Source organism: Pteropus alecto, unplaced genomic scaffold (assembly GCF_000325575.1).
Source record: "Pteropus alecto unplaced genomic scaffold, ASM32557v1 scaffold24, whole genome shotgun sequence".
Lineage (NCBI taxonomy): Eukaryota > Metazoa > Chordata > Mammalia > Chiroptera > Pteropodidae > Pteropus > Pteropus alecto.
This window is the reverse complement of record NW_006439192.1, coordinates 12,720,145-12,739,259: the sequence shown is the minus strand read 5'-3', so window position 1 is coordinate 12,739,259 and position 19,115 is coordinate 12,720,145. Positions and strand designations below refer to the sequence as shown.

General features: G+C 38.7%; 2 protein-coding genes across 4 annotated transcripts in view; both read right to left on the bottom strand.

The window, feature by feature from the left end:
* Positions 1–18,673, bottom strand: part of LOC112483349 (beta-defensin 109-like) — a gene marked incomplete at its 5' end in the record, with an annotated part of 38,134 nt that extends 19,461 nt beyond the window's left edge. The window contains one exon of the mRNA XM_025050023.1: positions 18,568–18,673. Within this exon, the coding sequence (XP_024905791.1) occupies positions 18,568–18,673 (106 nt within the window). The remainder of the gene's footprint in view (positions 1–18,567) is intronic.
* Positions 3,622–19,029, bottom strand: DEFB108B (defensin beta 108B). 3 transcript variants are annotated; one of them, XR_003047617.1, is made up of 3 exons: positions 18,808–19,029; positions 18,568–18,701; positions 3,622–3,920 (listed from the first exon to the last, which is right to left on the bottom strand). XR_003047617.1 is itself a non-coding variant. In XM_025050013.1 (2 exons), the coding sequence occupies exons 1-2, from the start codon at positions 8,590–8,592 to the stop codon at positions 3,757–3,759; spliced, it is 252 nt and encodes an 83-aa protein (XP_024905781.1). In that variant the 5' UTR covers positions 8,593–8,989; the 3' UTR covers positions 3,622–3,756. The 3 variants fall into 3 exon arrangements, 1 of the variants encoding a protein (XP_024905781.1); XR_001517297.2 differs by having other exon boundaries at positions 18,849–19,029; XM_025050013.1 differs by lacking the exons at positions 18,568–18,701; positions 18,808–19,029 and adding an exon at positions 8,505–8,989.
* Positions 19,030–19,115: the final 86 nt, after the last annotated feature.

Below are 19,115 nucleotides of genomic sequence, written 5' to 3'. Positions count from 1 at the left end.
CCATGTCTTGGCTATTGAGAATAATGCTGTAACGAACATAGGATGCAAATATATTTTCTAGTTAGTGGTTTTATTTCTTTTGAAGAAATACTCAGAAGTAGAATTTCTGGATAATATGGTAATTCTATTTTAAAAATTGTCTGTTTGCAGATGAAATGATCTTATACATAGAAAAGCCTAAAGACTCCATAAATAACTGTTGAACTAATAAACAAATACAATAAAATTTCAGGATACAAAATAAACATACAAAATTTAGTTGCACTTCTATATACTAAAAACAAACTATCTGAAAAATTAATAAAACAATATTATTTACAATAGCATGAAAATAAAATACTTAGGAATAGATTTAACTAAAGATTTATATGCTGAAAACTATAAGATAATGATGAAATAAATTGAAGAAGACACAAATAAATGGAAAGAAATCCAATGTTCCTGGGTCAAAAGAATTAATGTTAAAAGATCCATCCTACACGAAGCAATCCTTATTACAAATTTAATGCAATTCCTATCAAAATTCCAGTGAGATTTTTTTTATAGAAAAAAAAATCCTAAAACTTTCATGGAACCACAACAGATCCCAAATAGCCAAAGCAATCTTGAACAGGAACAAAACTGGTGCATCACATGTCCTAATTTTAAACTATATTACAAAGCTATAATAATCAAAATATGTTATGTATGTTACTGGCATGAAAACGGATGCATAGACTGATAGAACAGAATCAAGAGCCAGGATAAACCCAAACATATACAGTCAACTAATATTTAGCAAGGAAGACAAGAACACTCAATGGGAAAAGGACAGTTTCTCCAATAAATGGTGTTGAGAAACTTGATATCCACATGTAAAAGAATGAAAATGGACCCTTTTACATCCTACACAAAAAACCAACTCAAAACTGATTAGACTTAAATGTAAGACCTGAAACTATAAAACTCCTAGAAGAAAACATAGGGGAAAGTTCCTTGACATTGATCTTCACAACAGTTTTTTGGATGTGACATCAAAGGCACAAAACACAAAAGCAAAAATCAACAAGTAAAACTACATCCAACTAAAAAACTCTGAACAGCAAAAGAAACAATCAACAAAATGAAAAGGCAACCTATGGAATGGGAGAAAATATTTGCAAACGATATACCTAATAAGGGGTTAACATCCAAAATATATAAGAAACTCATTCGATGCAATAATAAAAAATAAATAATTTTAAAAATGGGCAAAGAACCTAAACAGACATTTTTCCAAAAAAAAAAAAAAAAAGAAAAAGAAAAGGAACCCTGTGCACTGATGGTGGGACTGTAAATTTGTACAGCCACTATGGTAAAATAGTATAGAGGTTCCTCAAAAAATGGATAAAGAAAATATATACATATGTTATGCGTGCACATACACATATACATATAGTGGAATATTATTTAGCCATGAAAAAGAAGGAAATTCTGCCATTTACAGCAACATGGATGAAACTTGAGAGCATTATGCTAAGTGAAATAAGTCAGACAGAAAAAGACAAATACCATATGATCTTACTTATTTATGGAATCTAAAAAAAATCAAACTCATAGAAACAACTAGTAGATTGGTGGTTGCTACAGGGTGTGGGTGAATAGGTGAAGGTAGTCAAAGGGTAGAAACTTCCAGTTATAAGATAAATAAGTTCTGGGGTTCTAATTTGTAGCATGGTGTCTATAGTTGATAATACTGTATTGTATGCTTGAAAGTTGCTGAGAGTAAATCTTAAAAATTTGTAACACACACACACACACACAATGGTAACTGTGTGAACTAGGTGTGTTAGATAACCTTCCTGGGGTAGTCATTTTGCAATAAATACGTATCTGAAAAGAAAATTGGGCAAAGAACCTGAGTAGATATTTTTGCAAAAAAGATGTACAAATGGCCAATAGGTATATGAAAAGGTGCTCAACATCACTATTCATCAGGGAAATGCAAATTAAAACCACACCAAGGTATGACCTCGCACTCATTAGAATGGCTATTACTAAAAAGACAAGAAATAACAAGTGTTGGTGAGGATGTGGAGAAAAGGGAACCCTCATACACTATTGGTAAAAATATAAATTGATAACCATTATGGAAAACAATATGGAAGTTTCCTCAAAAAGTTAAAACTAGAACTATACATCCCTTATGTATAAACATATTACGTATAAATATATATGATACATAATGCAATATATAGATATTATTCAGCTTTAAAAAAAAAGGAAATATTGTCCTTTCCAACAACATGAATAAACCTTGAGGACATTATGCTAAATGAAATAAGTCAGATACCAAAAGACAAATACTGTATGATCTTATTTACATGCAGAATCTAAAAGAAGTGGAACTCATAGTTAGAGAGTAGAACAATGGTTACTAGGGGTGTGGGGCAGGAATTGAGAAGATGTTGGTCAAAAGGCACAAACTTTCAGTTAGAAGATGAATAAGTTCCAGAGACAGAAAAAAAAAAAATTCCTTGATTATATACTCTTCTCGTGACTAAGGGGAGACCTCTACAACTTTTCAAGCAAAACTCTAACAGCGATAGTTTCTTTACATGAAGCAACTAAAACCATCTCTAAGTTGAACAAAATGATGATGTGTGAGAAAAACATTCAGTGGCTGTTATAGGTAAAATAATGTCACTCCTCCTCCTGCCACAGACATTCTTATTTAATCTCTGAAACCTGTGAATATGTCACCTTACATGGCAAAGGGGAATTGAAGTTGAAGGTTAAATTAAAGTTGCTAATCATCTCACCTTAAAATAGGGAGATTATCCTGGCTTATCAGATAGGCCCAATGCAATCACAAGGACACGAAAAAAGAGAAGAAGGAGACAGGATATGAGTTCTGAGTGTTAAGATGTGAGAAAGAGTCAAGTCCATTGCTGGCTTTAAAGATGGACTAACCCTGGTCACTCATGATGAATAGGAGCAGCCCACCATTGCTGTCATGATCTTGGAGGAAGGGAACAGCCTCCATAAAGGAGCATGGCCCTGCCCATGCCTTGATTTTAATCCATTGAGATTTATGGCAGACTTCTGCCCTACAGAACTATCCTCTAAAATATTTGTTTTGCTTTGAGCCACTAAATCTGTGGTAATTTGTTATAGCAGGCATTGGTAGCAAACACCATGGCTTCCAGGGTGAGAGGAAAAGCTGAATGGCCATATCCAATGAGAGATGGGAACCAGAGATACTCTGTGCATCTCAGCCAGAAGTGTGTGGGCAGGCCCAGCACACTGCCTTTGAAAAGAATATAGAAGAAATTGTCTTTCACCCAGGTGTTACTCTCTGAATGATGCAGATTGCTGGTGAAGTCTGACTGATATGAGGAAATCTGCTTGTTCAGGTTTCCTGCGTGCTGCCTTTGGCAGGAAGGGAGCCCCCACAAGGCTGCATGGAATGAAGTGGTGCATTTTCCCAGTGGGAAAGGGCAGTAGTCTCCCAGGACGAAGAGTGGAAGATGGCTGTGCCAGGCATAAACGAGAGGTATGATAAAAGTGCCCCCACTCAACCAGGAGCTCACTCGGACCAGACAGAAAGATGGCGACCAAATGGCAAGAGTGAAACTATAGCATATGAATTTGCAAAATAGGTTTTGTGTTTGCTAGTTTTGCTTTATTATTTATTGAGTGCTCAATGAGAATCACTGTGAGAGAAAAAACAGAGTGATGAGAGAGCAGGAGAGAGCAAGAGAATAAAATATCCAAACAAAACACTTTGAAAAGATTTCAATCCTTCTTGGGTGTAGTAAGATCGATTTGTGGGTGATTCCCCATGGGCAGGCAGCACGGTCGTCCATTTAAACATCTCCCAGCCTGGATTTCTGTTTCGATACAAAATTCTTGGCAGAAGCCATTTGGACGCTCACATACCTCCTTGAATCTGCCCCTGGCTGCACAGAAAAGAGGGTTATTGTAATTACTTATTAGTCTCCCTGAATTTTTATTGAATTACACGGAGAGGGGAGAGTGTCTGGAAACAATCTTGGATGGGTTTTTGTTTTTGTTGTTATTTGATTTCTTAAGCCAACACTTAAAAATCTGCTTTCACACAAAAGTTGGATTTTTGGCATTCTTGAAAAATCTGGCAATATTGGGTGCGTCGAAGTAACAAAAGGCCAGACCTGGGTAGCCTTGTCCCTTTAGAAGTTCTAGGGCAAACACACTCTAGCTTATTCCAGTTCTTCTTACTCCTTATTATCTCCTAATACTGATAGCACAATCATTTTTATTTAATATCAGTCTTGTATTGCTGATTTTCCTAGAGCAGAAGAAAAACTTTTTAGAGAAATCTCAATCTCTCTCTTTCTCTCTTTTTCTCTCTCTCTATCCCTCTCTCCTTGTGTCTTTCAAAGGTAGAACTGAAATACAGATCTAAAAGATAATATACTTCATGGAAATTGTTAGAGAGGATATTTTTCTGGGAGAAAGGAACATTATTCCTATGTATTTAATATACAGATAGTGTGTGTCCATGAGAGTATTTCTTCCATCCTGATGCTGCACTCACTCCTTATCTCTCTGGTACTAGTCTTTGAGGTTGTAACCCTGCTCCAGAAACCATTGCATACATTAAAAGTTCTTCTTGAGGACTAAACAAATATACTGTTAAAAACGTTGAGTAGAATTTGATTTATATCCTAATATATTGCTGTGCTGGGGGTAGGCCACACACACTGAGATTCTCAGTTCCAAAAGTGGTTTAATAGAATTAGAGTAGTCTCTATATGTAACAAACTGTTCCTTTTCCATGACAGCTTCTTAAGCTCTTTGATAACAGTAAGAGAGGTATAGAAACCAGCACATCTAGATTTTTTATTCTGGAACACAAAAACCGTTTCTTGAATAGTTTCAAATCAGTATAGGGCATTTATATATATTCAATAAACGCCTTTTGAATTGACCTGAAAATCAAATGTGTTAAATTTAATTTAATTCATCAAGTTCACAAACCAATTAGCTAAAGGATATGAAAATTAAATATGCAACATGATGTTTTTACCTAAAATGTGAATTGGGAAATAATTAAAGGGTATTTTTTTTAAAAATAAATTATCATTCTAATTGTTGAGCACTATGTAGAAATCACCTGGAACCTTGAGTTTTTCATTCCTTGGACTGTACATCTCTTCCTTTTATCTGTAACAAGCTCAACTACTGTATCTACAGGCCCCAACTACCTTGAGCTAAAACTGGCCTATTTCCACTGGAAGGGTCATCTGAGATTCATATTTTAGAGGATGAACCACTGGCATGTCCTGTGGTATGTGATAAATCACTCTTGGACATTCCTTTATTGTGGTACTTATTGTATTCTACTATGATGTTGTTTCTCCATCTGACTTCACTTCTGGATGATGAATTCTTTGAGGGCAGAAATCACATCATTTTCTTCTCTGAACATGTATCCCAGAACCTGGCTCAAGTCTTGGCTTATAGTAGATATTCAGTAAATGATTGTGGAATAATTGGTTAAAATAGAGCTATTTTTCATCCTGTAAGTGAAACATGTTGGTCTGGAATTTATTGTTACTGTCATTATACACGTCATGTAGTTATTTGCATAATTTTGTTGTAGTTGACTACTGAGCATTTCCTTTTCAAATCCCAAAGGAGCTTTGTAAATATATAACACACTGTTACTCGTGTGTAAGAATCCAAGTGATGTTAAGGGTATTTTTCTTACTTTATTGTTTTTATTAGTTCTCTCTGGTACATCTCGTATTTTGCATACTATGGGTACCCTGTCATGCCTACCTATTTGCTTTTGAAACAATTATAGTTACTCTGAGCATAGTAGATGATCTTGTCCAATTAGTTATTTTACAGATTAGGAAATAAGACAGGGGAAAAAAGCAACTTGCCCAAAATCATATAGTGATTTAGTAAGGGAGTGAAGAAGGCCAAAGCTAAAGTTTGTGTCCTCAGCCCCATTTCTTTTGCCCCTCCGGCCTCATCTTACCTCCTCTCCTTTCTAATCTTGGTGCATTCCATTGTGGCTGTAAGTAATGCTTTTGCCTCTGCTCTTCTAACTATTACACTGCTTTCTTTTTATTTGGGTTGAGTGGCAATGAAGACAGAAAAAAATAAATTAGTTTTCAAAATTTGAAAGTTTTGAAAGCTGGTTAAAAGTATTCATTTCTTGGAGATACGGATGTCAGACACATATTTTAAGTTACTTTCTTCCATCTAACTCATATGTTTCTCAAGGATGATTACTTAGTAAATACTAATCAGATGGGCTCTGAAGTCACCAGCTTTGTGTGCTCCTGAGTTACTATAATCAGATATGGCCTCACCTTTAAGCAGTCATCAGAGAGTCATTCAAAGGAAACAGCCTAATGGAACCTTAGGGTGGGTTGTATAGTGAAAGTCAGGACTGGAGACAAAGACTTGACTGATAGTAAGCTCACTCTTTAACCTTGCTGGAGGGATTTCACTTTTCAGGGCCTTGATTTTTTCCTTTATAAAATAAGAAAAATAGACTTAATCATCAATACCTCTTTGAATCTTGTCAATGAATGATTTTATGATATCTGTAGCTATTGTATCTTTCCTGCTAAATATAACAAGGATAACTATCCTTTTGTTAAAAAACATTTTTGCATTTGTTTAAAAAATACTTATTCTTCCTTTTTCAAAAAAGAGGAAGCGCATTCAAGTTAATTCATAATGTGTTCAATGAGTTTCTAACATATCACCTCTTCACAGTGGGATGGGATAGCTTAACTCCAGCCCTGCGGTAGTAGTTCTAGATCAACCAGCCATTCATCTCCAAACCCTTATAGAGGGTGGGGTAGTAGATACACCTCACACATATACAAAGTCATATATATATGCACATGTACACACAGAGAGACCATTACTAAGAAAAGAGGCAGATGAAAACCTTGGATAGATAGTCTCAAACACTCTTGGTACTAAATTGATATCATGATTTTTCTTCCAAAGCCAGCTCCTACAATCAGGTCTCTCTAAGCCTTAGTGCCTTAAGCTCTTAAACCTTATGTTGTTTTTGGCTTTTGCTTTTCCTTTGGTCGTGATTTATTTCTCTCATGGTTCTCATTTATGAAACCTCTCCTTCATCCTATACTAATACTCTATTTGGTGGTGGGGTGGTGGGGCTTGCTGACTCCTCTCTGGACTATATAGCAATGAAGGTGACTGGCCTATGTCTTCGTGGAAGTCAAGGGCCATATCATCTTTTCTTTCTTTGTATGCCTGCTTCCTAATAAGGGCACACAGTGATGCATAACAGATATCCAATAAATAAAACTGTTCTCCCCCCTACTGTCTCTCCCCACTTCAATCTCTCCCCTCTACTTCCTCCAGATTAGTTCTCCTAAAACAAAGTTGGAATTTCTTTCACAAGCTGCACCTTCCTGACTCCAACCCTCCAAACCTGAAGTACTGTCTACCCATTAGCAGTAAATAGTCCTTTAAAACACAGATAGGACAGTTTGATTTTTACCAGGAATAGGCATTTCTCCTATTTTATTTTTGGTTGAAAATTGTGGGAAGTGCCTTTTTTCAACATAAAGCATAGCAATCAAGAGTTTCTTAAAACATAAGAGGATCACCCACATTTACATATCTATGACTACTTTACTCCTTCCCAACACTTGAGGCCCTGATTTCTCAGGAAAAGATAAGAAGATATTCCACTTGATATAGAGCAATAAGTTGCTTATTCCTCTTTGGATCTACACTTCCAAGAGTTCTAGGAAATTTCTTGATCTATTTTGGGTGTCTGGTCACTTTCTTGGGTAAAAGCAAGGAGATACATGCACAGATACCTGTTTGTACGAGGTATCTTACACCTGTGATCCATGTGTGCATGCTGAATGCAGGAAGATACACTCTCTTACAGTATCATCTATGATTCCTGTGTTTAAGTCCTACTGTAGATGATTAGATGTTGAAAAGGAAGAGGAAAAATCAGGGGTTGCGATGAAGCATCAAGGGCCAGAGTCAAGACTGGGGGGCCAACAGAATTGAGGTACAATGGGTTGGAGATTTCTTAGATTTAATGTAAACATTTCCAAGAGAACCCCCCTTACCAATTGCTTCTGCCTGAGCCCCTCTAGCTTTAGCATAACTCTTATGCCAGTATCCTAGGATAATTACCTTTTGCTGAAAGTAAGTAGAAGAGTTTTGGAGACCAAGATTTAGTAGGATAATGTGCCTTTTTTTTTTTTTTATCTACATCTAGAAACTGCTAGTAAACTTGCTCAATTAAATTAATTTTTAGAGATGAAACAAAAAGGGTTTCAAGACCATTTCATTTAGTCTGAGAGTGGCTATGGAGAACTGAGATAGGTGGCTACAGGGCTGTCAGCCAATGGGTCTTCCAGATTTGCTATGAGACCCCTTCTTATGGCATTGGTAATGGGATTTGGGTCTGAGTACTGGATCCCCATAAGGTCTCAGGCACTCTACTCTTACCTAGGTTTTCATAAAGTTTTTGTTGTTGTTACCTGGTATAACTTGGTTCATAAAGAAGAGAATGGTAAAGAGGAGGACAGCAATCCTCATGGTTGAAGAAAGGAGAAAGCTTGGCTTCATTTCCAAGACGCAGAGAAGACTTCCGTCTGCGGCTCTCTAGCACCAGCGGAATGTCTTTGTCTGGGTAATAAGTGCCCTTCTGTACCTCATTAGGGATGTTCGTGGACAGAGGAGGTCTATGTATACACAGTGGCCTTCCTAAGGAGACTGCAAATCTTTGTTTTGTTGGACACTCAGTTCATTAGGAGGACGTGGGCACACAGTTTTGACCACAAAACCTTGTTAAATGGGAACATAAGCTACAAACACTTTGGCAACAGATTAAAGTCTATGAACAAAGAACTATCTATATTAAGTTACAATGAGTCAGACTATGTTGAGAAACCAGCCAGTTTAATGACTAAACGTTTTGTTAGTTAATACTTGCCAGGCTTTACTAGCCTTGCTAATAATTAATCATCCCCTCACTCCTGGTCTGAATGCCCACAATGCTCTACTCATGGTATGGTGCTTACCATATGGTTGGTAGTCTGCTAAACATCCATTTACCTTCCCCATCAATGTGTGAGCTTCTTACTTGCTAGGACCTTGCTTTGCTCCTTAGAACTAAGGAGCAAGTTGAATTGTGTTGTCCTATATTCTCAAATCCTTCTCATCGACTATAAAAATGCAGGGCAGTGAAATGCCACTAAACTTGGAGGCAGCAGGTCTGGATTTAAGTTCTAAATCTCTAAACCTGCTACTAACCAGAGACATGGACGCAAACAGGAGACTATCTTCCTTGAACCTCAGTAGCATCTATGTAGATCTAAACCTGTTGAAGGTAGATTGGGGGCTCTCATTATTGTGCATAAAACCAACTGGGAAAGTTGCTTAAAAATGCAGGCACTAAGATCCACTCCAGGAAATATTAGTTTGGTGAAGTGCAGTGGAGACTAGAAATCTGCATTTTAAATGAATTTCCTAGGTAGTTATTTCAAAATTTATTCTAGAGTACTCATTGGAAAACATCAACCTAGATCATCGCTAAGCTTCTTTCTAGCTCTAACATTAGAGTATTCTAAGTTCTCTGTCTTAGAATAGATCTCATGTTTGGCTTTTATGGGTGATAACAACATTGTGTGTATGTGTGTGTGTGTGTGTGTGTGTGTGTGTGTGTACATGCACACATGCACACACACATTCACATACATGCATATTCACAGCACAGAGGTGTGAAGCACACACCATAATCCATGCAAAATTAGGTCCTAGTTTTATAAAGAATACTCAGGAATTGGCCTGTGACTAACTAAATTGACAGAACAATCTATGTGGAAGAAGGCAATTGTAGCAATAGAGGCTAGATGAGGCTCCAAACTGTGTATAGAGAAGGGAGGGTGTGGCAGAGAAAGATGGCTATAGTCAGTTCTCTTCCCGACATCCTTAGCAGCTAACTTCCTACTGGAAGTGACTCAGCACTTCTCCCCTTTTGTAACCATGTGCCTGGTACACATGCATGGGCTCCCATTACCTGGCAGTGTGTCACTATTGTTTAACCTGTGTATAAAAGGCACCATTGCCATGCTAGGTGGGCTATGCCCTTGCTGGAATAGAGCTATGTCACAGCTGCCTACAGCTCCCTGCATTTTCTTCCAACTGCCTTACTTCGGAACCCAGAATCTGCAGCAATACAGAGGGAAAATGTTTTGAGACTACGAATTACAGGGGCATAACAACATGTATAAAGTGGGCGTTTATGAGTAATCCAATATATTTCATCTGAGTGCCTAAGTATTCAGTAACAATATTTATTAAGCTCTGGACTAGTAAGCGAAGTTCAACTAGTAGCTAGCCTCCAAAATAGCTCTTAATGATCTTCTATCCTAGTACTCATACGCTAGTGCAGTTCCCTTCTGTACGGAAGGGGGCTGACTTGTGTAACCAATGGGATATTGCAGAAATGATGGAGTATAAGTTCTGAGACTAGGTCATAAGAGATGTTACAGCTTCAATCCTGTGTTATTGGAACCCTCACTCTGGGTGAAACCAGCATACATTTCACGAAGATACCCAAGCAAGACTATAGAAATGTCCAAATAAGGCCTCTTGTTAACAGCCACATGAGTGAGCCATCTCGAAAGATCTTTCAGACCAAGTCAAGCCAGGGCTGGTAGGCCCCAGTCTCCTTGCCTTCCAGTACAGCATCAGCATTTCTGTGTCACCCACAGAAACAGAGAACATTTCCAGAGGTCAGGTGGGCTTTGTAAGCTATCCCTACACATCTATTTCAGAAAACATCAAGTCCTGGAGTCCAAAAGATAGAAAATTATGCAAAGAATCAGGTGAGCGAGAACCTCTCTCCAGCCTTTTCAGGAAGGCAAGAGTCCTTCCTGGGCCCTTGAGCTGAACTAGAAACTGACAAGTTTCTTTAAATGTTCAAGTCCCTTCCTGAGGCAGAGACCAGCTCAGGCCAGCAGGGGAGATTTGGGGAGAGCATCTCTGTTCAGGCACAACCTCTGCAAACACTTGGAAGTATCCTTGAGGGCCCAGCAACCACTTGTCTCAGCCTGCGGGTCAAAGTGAGGGCATCTCAGCCCTGCCAGAGCCACCACAAAACTTTTTAAGTCATTTCTGGGGCCCAGGAACCACTTCTGATGGCTTAGATGGCTGTGAATAACATCTGGGACCCTCCTGAGACTCAGGTAACTTTTCTAAATCACCTGGAGAGGGAGGGCAGAACCACTGGTTTCTACTTGTAATGGCAGGAGAGGGTGTCTCAGGCCCTCCAGAGCTTCCTCAAATTTTTCTAGTCAGTTTTAAGTTTTACACCCCGGGAGCTGCCATTATTGACATAGGAGGCACACAGAAGGCATCTTGTGATGCCTGAGGTGCTGGAAATGGTTTAAGTCTTTTTGAGCTTTCAGGGAAGGCTTTATTTAGCTGTACTAAAGGCACAGGGAGGGTGGTAGCCCACCTGAGCAAAAGCAGAATTCTGTCTTCCAAGGACAGTGAACTCCTGCTGCTGGCCTATGTTGCCCCCTGCTGGCCAGGGAGCACATAAGATCGTACCTTCCAACAAACAGGCAGAGATATGGAACCTAGGTGCCCCCGAACCCGAGGGGCTTGGGTAGATCAGGTGGCAGAAGGGCAGTCAGGTGATGAGGGCTGAGGTAGTACTGGGGCTTAAAGTTCCTTGAAGACAGTGCTTCTGCCTGCAGTGTGAGGTGGATATGGCTCTGGAGTTCTGTCTTCCTTGCAGAGAACACTGCCCAACCAGCTACCTGGCTGAATTACTGAAAGCTGCTGATTGTCCTGTGGCAGTCAAGACCAGAGTCTTTCAACCTCTGTCCAATACTCCTCTCCTCTAGCAATTTATGCTCAGATCCCAGCACTCACTATGCTTTCTTGAGAACGATCTTTTCCCTCCTGTTGCTCACATTTGCAATTATGAAATATGTTTCATAATGCAATCCTATGACTCTGACTCCAAACTAACCCCATATCAATGCCTAGTTATTCACTTAGGGAAATCTGTACTATAATCTCTGTCTCCTTAGTTTAATATTACTGTATTAAAATTACTAGTATTTATATCATTTTGTGCATCATCACAATAGTCTTGGTTGTTATTCATCATTAATTTTTATTACCATTTTTATCTTGGATTATTTTTGTGGTGATTAAACACATTGAATAGAGGCAGTTTGATATACTGAATATGATGACAGACATGAATATATACACAGCTGTTCCCATGTTTCCCTTTACTGCCTGGGGTCCTTATATTTCCAGAGACTCTGGAAAAATGTAGCAGTACCTTGGAGGAGTCAGAAACCACCTTTGCTGGCCTATAAGTTCCAGTGAGGGTATCATTGGCCCATCAGAGTTACCACAAAATTTTCTAAGTCAACTTGGAGGCACAGGATCTGCTCCTGAAGGCACAGACAAGTCATGAATGGCATTCAAGGTATCCCTGGGACCCCTCTGTAAGCAGGGAATGGCTTTTGATGTCAGGAAGTCCAGAGGGAGGATGCCCTTGGTCTGCCTGAGCCTCTCAAACTTTGCAAGTCCCCTTGAGGTTCCAGCAACCTCTTGTTCTGGCCTTGGTGACCCATGGTGGGAGTCTTTGGACTGCCAGAGCCATCTCAAGTTTTTCTAATTCTCCTCAGGGTGATAAAAACTGCCCTTACTCTTCTGGGAAAGGTGGGCAGAGTGTCTACATAAGTATGTGCCCCCTTAGAATTTTCCACATCAGCTCAGAGCCCAGAAACTGTCATTGTTAATACTTGAGACACGAGTGTGTCCAAGGCCCACCTGAGCCTCTGGAAATATTCTAAGTACCTTCAGGTGTCCAATGCTGGCACTGGAAGACATGGAGATGGTGACCTTCCAGCCTGAGCAAGTCTTGAATGTTCTGTGTTGGTCAGAAGTCCATGACCCACTCCTGTTGGCCTGTGTTGCCCCCTGCTGGTCAGGGAACAACTGTTGATGATATCTATCTATAGTCCCCTGCTGAGTTATCCAGAAGCAATACGTCTGGACCTCCAGGGTTTCGGGAGAAATAGCTGGCAGAAGGCCATCGAGGCAGTGAAGGCTGAGGTAATGCTGGGGCTTAATGTAGGTATAGTCGGGGCTTCTGTGCACTCTTAGTGTGGATCTGGAGTCTTGCACTCCTTGTATGGAGCCCAAGGTAGTGGGGCAACTTCTGAAATCTGGTGGGTGTGGAGTGATGGGAAGGCTCAGGACCAAAGTCCATCTCTGTCCTTTAGGACACCCCTCCAGGGTTTGTGCAAGAGTTGCCAAATTCACCCATGTCCTCCTCCTTCCTGGTTTTCTATTCCTCTCTGTTGCTACTTTCTGCCTTATTTTATTTTTTCTTTGTGTAGAACTCAGACTCTGATTCCTAATCATCCCAGGAGACCAGATAGCGGTACTTTGTCATTCATAAGGAAGTCTGTACTCTATTACCTTAGGTTTATTTTTATTATAATTAATAGTGGTGGTAATTTTATCATTAATATGATCACCATTTTTGTTATTATATATTATTATTATTAGAATTTTTATTAGTATTTATCAATATTTTATTAGTATATTATCAATAATTATTCATCTTCATTTCTCATTATGGATTATTTTTGTGGTCAGTTTTTACACATTGAGGGCTTCCTGTAGGACTTAGAAAAATCTGTGGTTGCCTAGGCAGGCAGGTTGACATTTTTGTGCCTTCCAGTGCAGTAGTAGAATTTCTTGGGCCAATGAGGGGACTTAGAATATTTTCAGAGAGTCAGGCATTCCTAGGCTGCTACCCTTGCACCTCGGTTTTCAATTACATTGGCTCCCTGGCTCTGAGCTGAAGCAGAAAATACTGAGGATGTTAGGGCAGGTGGTGATGCTTTAACCAGTTTTTTTAGAAAGCCGAGAGCAATATCGGCCCCTGAGTAAACTTAGAAAAAAAATTTCATGGCCCTATAGGGCCAAGGACAATCTCCTTGTGTCTTCCAGGACAACACAAGGGTTTGTTGTGTGCTCAAAGGGACTAGTGAATTTTTCTAGAGGCTTAGGTAGGCTAAGGGCACCCTGTAAGGGTCTCCCCTGACAGCAAAGGCAGGTACATTCCTCCAGAGGGGCCTTGGAATGATAAACTAGACTTATCTTACAAGAGGGAACCAAGTAATACAGCTGGAATCAGAGAGCATAATTATGTGTGCAGTTCTTTTGGGAAAACCTCTGGAACAGTTTCCAGTAAATTGGATACCGTTTGTAAAGAGGGAAACTCTATTCAATGTTGTATAACAACAAACAAAAAAGAAAATCCATAATAATAAATGTAATAATAAAGATACAATAAATTACAATAACAATAGAGATGATGGTCATAGTGCCATTAACACTAACACTACTACTAATGATAAAAGTAAACAAGATACCAATGTCAGGACTAGGTGTAGTTTAGAGTCAGAGTCCTAGATTTGTATGAAGAAAATAGTACCATAAGGAAAATCAACCAACAGGATGTAAAAGAAAACCAATTATGAGAAGGATATTGGTGGACAGAGAAGTAATGTGCAAACCCTGGGACAACACACTTAAGGAGCTGTAATAGGAGGACCGTAGATGAGAGCCAGGCCGCAGCATATACTCAACAAATTTCAGAAGTCTATCGACTGGCTGATGGGGCTGGTGTCATGCAAGGAAGGCAGAAGCCAGAGTTACAGCCACCACGAAGAAGCCAAGTGTACCATGTAGATTAAGCCCTCAGCATTATCTTAGCCCTCACCTCCTGACATGTTTCAACCTTGATAGCCCAGGAGCACAGTGAATGATACTCTACAATACCCTTAGGTGGAAGTATGGGAACTGAGATACCCAGACCATTAGGGGCCTTGGAGGACAAGATGGCAGAAAAGCAGCCAATTGGTGGAGGCTGATGGAGTATTGGGGCCTTAGAGTTTCTAGTAGACAGGGCTTCTGAGTCAGAAGATGGAGGAGCCAGAGCAGCTTGAGAGACCCGCCTTCTGGCTGAACTACTGGGAGCTATTGAGTGTCTTGTGGAAGGGCACAAGCCAGAGTTTTCTACCACTGTCCAGTTTTCCCCTCCTGGAAGAGTTCACACACAAGTCCCCATGGTAAACCATGCTCACCTGTGACTTGTTTTCCCTTTCTTTACTGCTGCTCGTGTTTGCCTTCATAGAACTCATTTTGGGGTGCAATTCTAGGACTGACTCTAAATTTCCTGTTGAGGACCTGTATTTGTACATCGTTGTACACTTAGGAGAATCTGTATCCTAATTTCCATCTCCTTCAATTAATATTTTCATTATTAAAATTATACCTACTTATGTCATCATTATCATTATTACTGTTATTATTATTCTTATGATCAATTTTTGTATTTGTTATACAACATTTACTAGTTCCTCTGGTCATGACTGAAGTGTGACTTAATGAAGATGTTTAGGAGGGTTCACCAAATACATAACACACAGCCAATCCTGGAAGTCCCCATACCACTTGGTGTCCATTGGAAAGTCAAGTTCTCTGAAATATTAAAGCCCCTGGAGGACGGAACCCTCTCAGGCTTGCAGGGGAGTTTTGGGGGAGGGGATCCTGTCTCTTTTTAGCCTAGTAAAAATTTTAAGAGCATCCTTGTGGTCTTAGCAACCATAGTCACAGATTTCTGAATCATATCAAGGGGACTGGGACTATGTGAGGAAATGCCTGAAAACATGATGATCCATTAATCCCATTTCTTATTTCTGTTCATATTAACAAGGATATTTGCCCAGAAATACCCATGGCTACACTTCTATTGGAAGGGAAGTGTTGGAACTATACAAATGTCAACCAACAGGAGAAAGGATTAAAAAAGAAAACTCTAGTGCATAAATAAATAGTAAATCTCCATGAACTTGAATGAAAAAGAGCTACATGTGTTGACAGATTTTTCAGGAACAATTATTTGAGTCAAAAGGCAAGATGCAGAATGAAAACAGAAAGTGTATTGACAAATATACAAATGTTTTTACTTGTATAAAATATATACTTAAAATTTTACACATGTATTAATACTTTTAAATGCTAGGAATGGTAAATAATTAGTGAATATTGTTCCAAGAGATAATTAGATCAAATGTGATTGGATCAAGTAGTAATTAGATTAGTGGGACTGAGTTAATCAGATGCCTCCAAAAGGTAAAATCCTACATGTAAGAATATCTTATAAATCATGATATTCCCAAATTGTTCATCAAAATACATTAGCCATCAAACTACTTTCAAAATAACACTAACCATGTACATTTCCTAGAAGAGTGTATGAAAGAACTTGCTTCAAATAAATTAAGAAGACAATATCAAGAACTTTTATAGTTTTATAGTTTTCCAATTTTATGGAAAAAATATATCAAGGTAATACCAGATTTACTGGCAAAGAATAAAAACAATAAAGAAAAATACCCTTAATGTGACTTGGACTCTTACACATGAGTAACAATGTGTTATATATTTATAAAGCTCCTTTGGGATTTGAAAAGGAAATGCTCAGTAGTCAACTGCAACAAAATTACACACATAACTACATGACGTGTATAATGAAAGTAACAATAAATTTCTAGACCAACATGTTACACTTACAGGATGAAAAATAGCTCTATTTTAATCAATTATTCCACAATCATTTACTGAATATCTACTACATGCCAAGAGTTGAGCCAGATTCTGGGATACATGTTCAGAGAAGAATAAGATGTGATTTCTACCCTCAAAGAATTCATCATCCAGAAGTGAGGTCAGGTGGGGAAACAACATCATAGTAGAATACAATAAGTACCACAATAAAGGAATGTCCAAGAGTGATTTATCACATACCACAGGACATGTCAGTGGTTCATCCTCTAAAATATGAATCTCAGATGACCCTTCCAGTGGAAATAGACCAATTTTAGCCCAAGGTAATTGGGGCCTGTAGATACAGTAGTTGAGCTTGTTGCAGATAAAATTTTTTCAACGTTAACAAAATTCTCCCAGATATGATATATTCTACAGGTACTTTGATTTTTAAATATTGCTGATCTTGAAAAATTACTTTTATTACACAAATTTATTTACTGGAAAATAAAGAGGAGTTTGGTTGGACCTGCAGCTTATTAGAAATACAGAATCTCAGGCCCAACCAAGCTCCACTGCATCAATATATACATATGAAAAAATGTCCCTCAAATGATTCGTACACATATTGAAGTGTGATAAGCACTGCGTTTAGACTGATTCTCTTTGGGTCGTATTGGAATCATATAATGAGATTTAAAAAATACAGATGCCTGGGTTCTTCTCCGAGAGATACAAGTTTAGTGGGTATTGCGAGAGTCCTGAGTGTTGGGATGTTAACACTCTCTAGATAATTCTAATTCTCTAGTGAGGGAACTTCCAAACAGGATGCATCCCATGTGCACCCAAGAGGAATTACTTCAGTTGACTTTTAGCCTCCCCAAGCACACACCATGTAAAAATAACACAGAAAATTTGATGGGGAGGTGGATTGGAGGCTGGATAGTTTACACAGGCAGATCTATGTCACTTGACTTCTATGTAAAGACAGAGAGCGATGAAAAAACTAAACTGGGGAGGCGTTCTGATATCTGGATTCCCTGACTACAAATCATGTGCAGTCCCGGCTCTTTAATCTGTGTCGTTTCCCCTACAGATCTGAGAGGAATGAAGTGAGTTCAAGTTAACTGATCTCAATCCTAGAGACCCAGAGAAGCAGTGGCATGAACCCCATAGTTTTTACTGTTCCCCTGCCTAAGAGAATGTTATCTTCCAGAATTTAAATTCATTTGAGTCCAAATATTTAATAGTTAAAAAAAAAAAAAAGAACTTAAAAGTTGGAGAAACTTATATTAGTCATGAGGAAACCAGAAGAGTTCTTCTTTGGACATAATCTTTGAGAAATTTCTGCAGCATGAATAGTTGGGATTTAGTCATGCCAAATTTCCTCTAGCATGAACTTCAGAATTTACAAAGGAAATTTTAACTCATATTTCGCATTAAAATTTATTAAAGGTGTAAATGAGACAACTGAAATTTGAAAATTCAGTTTTACTATGCTTTTAAATATTCATGTGAAAAAATAGATATTCCAATCAAATGTATCTGGAAATAATGAAAAATTGACTTTTCAGTGGTTAGAAACATAATCTACATATCTCCTCAGGTGCACACTTTTTACAAGCCTCATTATCCATACTTGACATGAAATATTCAGAAACAGAAAACAGAACATAGGTTAAAATACCTCATTTTTCAAATAAAAATACAGGTCATTCTGAACATAAAGAAAAAGAAAAATGTTAAATTACAATATATCTGGAAAATAATGACATGCAAGTTGTAGGATGTCATTCGAATTTGTCTCAAAGGTATTTGAATGTATAAGTCTCAAGAAACGTGAAATAAATTAAATGTAAAGGAGAAATATTTACATACACATACACACAAGCATTAATTTTTTTTTTTTTTTTTTTAAGCAATTACTAAGCCCTCCATCCTCACCTGTCAAGTTTCTGGAACTGAGCCTGCGGTTGAGTCTCTGCTTCCCAGTGATAGAGAATAGAAATGGAAACCACCTTTTGTGTTTGTCAGTGTGAAATTTCACATTTCACAACGGCGAGTTCGGTGTCCACATTCTAGTTCTCATTAGAAAACAAACAAACAAAGAAAAACAACAAAAAACCGGTTAAATTAGTGAAGCTGCGGACGTTCCTAATCCAATCACCGCCTACAGCGACTCACCCAGACAGGACATGCTCACAAAAAAGAGTTTTTGATTTAACCTGTTTTGAAGTTGTTGACCGGGAAACACCTCCGCATTCATATAAGTGGCTCCACACTCAAAACTTTGACTTTAAAGCAACATTGAACTTGAAGTAGGGTGGGATCAGCGGGGCCCACTGGACCTGCAACACACCCCTGCAGACGCAAACGCGGAGACTCAAGTTCTGTGGCCAGCAGCACACACTCGGAAACGCCTGGGGACCAAGCGGAGGAACGCTAGGCCTGCCCACCACAAGCCCCGCCTCCAAGGCTCCGCCCCCCAGTTC

What these genes read in the sequence shown, in the direction of transcription:
- DEFB108B (XM_025050013.1), bottom strand. Translation starts at nt 8,592, where the DNA reads ATGAAGCCAAGCTTTCTCCTTTCTTCAACCATGAGGATTGCTGTCCTC. An exon ending in TATGAACCAAGTTATACCAG is followed by an intron (nt 3,921 to 8,504) that starts GTAACAACAACA and finishes TTTTCTGTGCAG; the next exon opens with CCAGGGGCAGATTCAAGGAG.